Source organism: Salarias fasciatus, chromosome 5 (genome assembly GCF_902148845.1).
Source record: "Salarias fasciatus chromosome 5, fSalaFa1.1, whole genome shotgun sequence".
Taxonomy (NCBI): Eukaryota; Metazoa; Chordata; class Actinopteri; order Blenniiformes; family Blenniidae; genus Salarias; species Salarias fasciatus.
Genome location: NC_043749.1, coordinates 1720743 through 1726781, shown reverse-complemented (window position 1 = coordinate 1726781; position 6039 = coordinate 1720743). Strand labels below are relative to the sequence as shown.

General features: G+C 41.2%; 2 gene segments (V, D, J or C); one reads left to right on the top strand and one right to left on the bottom strand.

The window, feature by feature from the left end:
• Positions 1-690: 690 nt before the first annotated feature.
• On the bottom strand, positions 691-2264 carry LOC115389301 (Ig kappa-b4 chain C region-like). The segment is given in 2 exon segments: positions 691-1097; positions 2090-2264. Coding segments are annotated over 2 exon segments (489 nt in total).
• A 406-nt stretch (positions 2265-2670) lies between these two features.
• LOC115389303 (immunoglobulin kappa variable 4-1-like) lies at positions 2671-3177 on the top strand. The segment is given in 2 exon segments: positions 2671-2735; positions 2843-3177. Coding segments are annotated over 2 exon segments (387 nt in total).
• The last annotated feature ends 2862 nt before the right edge of the window (positions 3178-6039 follow it).

The window sequence follows — 6039 nt, the reverse complement described above, 5'->3', positions numbered from 1 at the left end:
GGATGAAGCAGGCCAGAAGGTTAAAGGACGGATCTTTGAGGAAACTGAGAAAAACTACTTGTAACACTGAATATAAATCAGTGGAGAACATGATGAACTGAATGTGAGGCTGCAGCAGGAATTTTATCCTCATCACTACAAAAAGAATCACTCAGGAATTATTGTTGGTGTTTTCTCTTCCTGACTCTGTGGGGAGTTTGTTTTCAGTCACATGACTTTGTAGCTTCATTTGATTGGTGACAGTGTCAGGAGAGGAGGCCTCCATGTTTTGCTGTTTAATCATTGTTGGCAGAAAAAAAATTGTGAGCAGGTGGAAGAACCAACTGTTTTTAGTGAATCATAAAAACTGGCTCCACGAAAGAAGTGAATAACTTCTGAATCTCTGCTGTTGCTCGTCTTTTTCATCAAAAATATTCACATCGATAGACAATTTGAGGGGCTTTTCACTACCTGTGTGTTTTAACTCTGTTTGATATGAAAGTAATTCAGCAACAAGAGGTGGAATACTGAGAATATCTATCAAGTGACATTTCTGCTCCAAACAAGGTGTTATGATGATTTGATTGCTGGAAAAAACTCATCCAAGACCAAAGAGTTGACATGAAAAGAGTGTTTATTTTGTCAAAGCTGGAAGAAAATCATGATGAAAGAAGATGAATATTGATGAAGAGAGTTTGGTTTGATGATAGAAGAAAGTGAAAGAGAGTGAATGACAGAGGTGAGATGAGTGTGAGAGTCAAAGCAGTGTGAGAGTCCCAGTGAGTCCGGTCAGGACTGGGAACACTGGTCTCTCCTCAGTGTCTCTCTGAGGGGAGTCTGGGAGCCCTGGGTGGCCTCACAGGTCACAGAGCCCACCTTCCTCCACTGGTCTGCAGGGAGCCTCAGGGTGCTGCTCCAGCTGTAGAGGCCGTCCTTCTGCAGCACCCCGGGGCTCCTGCTCTCCTCCCAGCTGCTGCTGCTGCTGCTGTCCTCCACCTTCCAGCTCAGACTCCAGCCTGAGGGGAAGCCCTTGTTGGCCAGGCACATGAGCGTGGCCTTCCCCTGCTGCAGCTCCTCTCTGGAGGGGGGCAGCACCGTCAGGGTGGGGGGCCTGTCACCTAGGAGACACCAATCAGATGAGAGGACAGGGAGCAGCCAGCTGTCAATCAAACAGCACACACCTGGACAGCTTCAGTGGGACACACATCATTTTGTCCTTCAACAAGTTGCTGCCAGATGCTTTTTCTGCTCCAGCAGTCACTCACTCACACATTGTTTCACTTCCCTTTAAGAAGCCTCTCATGCACATCAGCACAGAGAGAATCATCCAACAGTTTGACCTGAAACACCTCAAACTACACTGGAAGGAACACAAGCACATGTCTCAACCTTTACTGGCAAAGATTTGCATCAACGTGATCAGAAAGTTACACTTTATAACTTATGAGAGGAAACTTTAACGAAATGAGCTTCACATTACGCTTAATTCTTCAATTTAATTGAGAGCAAAATATGAAACAGGAGTCGATAAAGATGTTAGTAAATTAACCTGAATATTAAATGAGTAACAGAAAGAGAATGTAGAAACATTATATAGCACTAAAAACAAATCCAGCTTTGATGAAGAGACTCTCAATAAAACTAGAAGAATAAAGCCTGCACACATTACAACACAAACACATTTCAAACAGTGAACATGTAAACTAAAACTCAGTCCAAAGACAGACCAGTGCACCAAAACTGTCAATAAATACATAGGTCAGTCTAAAAACACATTCAACATGAGACTGGTAGAGTTAAAACAGTGTGTTACACAGCCATCAGTCTCTGAATGAATAAATTTATATTGTAACATCTTTTCTTATTTGTAATTTAATTGTGAAGCAATTTCAATCTGGTGTAAATTTCTAAATTAAACATTTTTCCTGGTGATAAAATTAAAGTGGAACAGATCTGAGCTCCACTACATGAAATCAATTGAGATTAAAACTTGATCATCATCAGTGAAATAAAGAAAAACACATCTTTCGCATCTCAAGTCATTTAAAAAAGGTTTAATGTATGAATTTTAGATATTTATCTGTTAGTATTAAAAGTAGAATCAACTTACTTCCAACATCCAGTCTGGTTCCTCCACCGAACGTGTACCACAGTGATACAAACTCATTGAGCCGCTGTACAAAAACCTCTGACTGTAGAGAGACACCACTCTCTGACTGTGAAACAAACAAACTCTGCAAAACTACTTTTACTTCCTGATTCACACTCATCACAGAATAATAATTCTTTTACTGACGATTTCTATTTAAAATGTATATTTAGAGATAATTTTTTTTGTTAATATATTTTCTGTTTTTAAAACTGTTTCTGTTGGAATATATTTCTGTAGGAATTTGACAAAAACATGAGAAACACATGCAATGATTTTTAAATAAGGTTTATCAAAAAAAAGAACACTATTTTCCTGAATATTCCCTGTATGACCCTATATTTCTTATTTGACTGCAAATCGAAAATGGTTTATTAAAGTGATCCAAGTCCCTGTTGGAGTCAGTCAGAGCATTTCCATAGAGAGCCACTTTGCATCAGCAGCACCATGCTCCAGTGCTCTGGGAGAGTTTATAGTCCTGACAGTTGAAGACTGGATGACTGACAGCTGTCCTTCAGGACAACAGAAGACAGAGAAATCCTCCTCATCACAAACATGAGTGTGATCTGCGTCCTCATCTGGACTCTCCTCTGCTGCTGCTTCACAGGTAAAGTCCAGAGAATCCAACTCCTCTCCTCTATGAACATCCGTCCCTCTGAAATGAAGCCCACAAAACCATGAGGCTGCTTTCTCTTTCTGTCTGTGTCTCCTCAGAGTCCAGAGGCCAGGTCACAGTGACTCAGTCTGCAGCAGTCAGCTCTGCTGTGGGACAAACCGTCACCATCACATGTAGGACCAGTCAGAATGTTTATGTCTATGACAACACTAAGCACGATTTAGCCTGGTACCAACAGAGAGATGGACAACCTCCTAAAAGGCTCATTTACTGGAGCAACTATCGAGATTCAGGGATTCCGGATCGTTTTACAGGCAGTGGATCAAACTCTGACTTCACTCTGACCATCAGTGGAGTTCAAGCTGAAGATGCTGCAGTTTATTACTGTCAGAGTTATCATTATATCAACAGTCAGTGGGTGTTCACACAGTGAAAAACCGTCGTACAAAAACCTCCCTCAGTCAGACTGAACAGAAACTGAACTGACTGCTGCTCACTGATACACTTCACTGAACACACAAACACACATGCATGCACACACGCACGCACGCACGCACACACACACACACACACACACACACACACACACACACACACACACACACACACGCACACACACACCAGACTTATTCTATTTAAACTGCACTCATGGATATCTTTAAATAGATCACTTCTCTGCATGTGAGGTCACAACTCACATTCAGCACATGAAAATGATTTCATTTTTAACCCAGGCTGCATTTTCTGTCATTTCTAATCAGATTCTCATCATATTGATTTTCACGTTAGAGAAGTACAACATACAGCAAAACAAACTAATCTGATTCACTTTAACAGCTTCTGTCATCAGATTTCTAGAACATCTACAGAGGCTGATCAAGTTTCAGATCATCGTCAGTTCAACAGAATAATTGATTAAAGTTGACTCTTTATTACTCGTTCACTCTCGTTTTTAAATGCCTGTTGTTCTTTGGCTCTGAACACATGTACAGACTCACAGCATTGAAATGAGTTTTCTCATTGTTGGAATATTCATGGGAGTGCTTTGTCTGCTGTTTTACATGCTGAATTTGGGGTTTTCCATCCATCCATCTCTCTTAATCCTGTTCAGGGTGTTGAAGCCAATCCCTGCTCACTGTGGGTGAGAACAGATCCATCGCAGAACATGTTTTATTGTCTCTAAATAAAAGTAACGATAAACTATAGTGTTTTGTTCAGGGACACACAGATGGTCATGATTTCAGGACGGTCATGTCTATTCTTGTAATCATCCTCACTGTTATTGTGTCAATAGAATAATCATAAAGAATCATTTCCTGGCAGGAATAGACTCTGCCTCTGACTTATATGATATTGAATTATATTAGCTCATTGTATTTTATTTTGGGATGCACAATTATATCAGCAAAACATCTGTGTTCCTCCATCAACACTGTGTGGAAATTTTCTCAACTATCATAAGAATGATCATAAAATAATGTTTGCATTGAAGGCGAAACCTCACTCATGTGCAGAGTTGGGGTCCGTTACTCAAAAAAGTAAAGAGTTACCCGTTACTCATTACTTTTGAAAAAGTAGTGCCTTACACTAATTGATTACTCCATCGAAATAGTAAAGAAGTTACACTACTCGTTACTGCATAGTGCTCCACAGAGCTGTGCTCTGGTATATCCTTCCGCGGAGCACTGCCAGATCTGTGTGTATCAGAACGTTATTTTAACTGATTGAAAAGAAAACGCATCTTTTCAAATGTTTTATAGCCATTCGGATTTACTTCACGTGCTAATACGCCGTCCCCTGGACCACTGGAAGGAGGATTTTGTCCACTTTCGTAGTCCGGCTCTGATTGACTTCCAGCTTAGCTTCGAGCTAAGCTAACTACGATGCTAACAGCTGGGAACCAGCCGCTGGACCAGAGACACAAAAAAAGGTATTTCTGAGCTTGTCTAACTTTGTCAATGGGTTAGGGAAAGGGCGTGGGTCCCTAATCTTCAGAGTATTCCTTTAAAAGGGGCATTTACAGTAGGAGGGAGTGCAGTGTTGTCAGTGGGGCACAAATTTATATCAGGTAACCAATTTTACTTTGACGGTTCCATCAGCCCTGACCCAGAAGAGATAGCGAGTAGTTGCTCGTATGGCCACCGTTCCATCTACTGGTGGTAATAAAAAGAACTCCGCTTAAATGATAATATTTTGGTTGCTCTATTTGCAGTCATTGTAAAAATAACGATCCTAGCGTTTCATTTGTAACGCTCGTTTAACTACCAATCTCGAAGGAGTAGCGCCGTTACACTACTCGTTCCCATCACAAGTAATTTAACTACTTGTAACGCTCGTTACTTGTCGTTACCCAACTCTGCTCATGTGAGGAGAAGTTAAAACCTGCTCCTTTAAGAACTGGAAATCCAACCAGGGTCACATCCTGCTTCTGGTCCTTGTAGCATGCAGGTACCTCCATGTCAGTGCAGTCTTCCACAGATCAGGTCATACAGATTCGGGTTTGTTAAATATGAGATCCGCAGCCCAAAACAGGCCGTCAAGAGGCTCCAATGTATGACGTTACATTCAGGGCTGAAAGTAGTTTTAAATTCTTGCCTGTATTATACAATTACACGACACCAGAGATGAGTGAAAACGGTGACATTTGAAATTGTTTGGCCCTTGCATTTACATGTAAATCAACTACACGTTAAAAAAAAAAAAAATCTGAAAGCTCTGGCCACATTGCAGATTTAGAAACACACTTCCAATGCGTTCACATGTAAAGAGTGGGAGACCGAGATTTACAACACAGAATGTGTCTGAAGCGTCATCTGTCTACGACCCGTGTTCACAGTTTGACTGGGATGAAAATGGAAAAAGCTAAATCAGTGTTTATGTTTACATTTTTTCAAGAACTTTTGGTTTTATTGTATTTTCATTCACAAATGTTCTGTTATGTCGAGGAGCAGAGGAGAAAGAGTGCTCGGACACTTTGTCAAACACGCTGGCCGTCTCAAAGATGGAGGCTGTTGTGGTGAACAGTGGTGTGGGTTTGGGTGTAGGCTGGCCTCCACCTGGAGCAGAATCTGACGGTGCCATGCCACTTCTTCTCCACCTCTGCCACACATCTCTCTGTGGCTCTCTCAGTGTTTGCAGCTGACCACATGCTGCTGCTCACTCCTTTTTCTGTTATGAGTGATTCCAGTGTCACCACCAGATAATATCATTTTCCTGCTTGTCTTCTCTGCCACCATTTAGCGTAAAAGTAAAGTGCTGTCAATGTGCGAAAATTTGAGAGTTCACAATGGAAAAT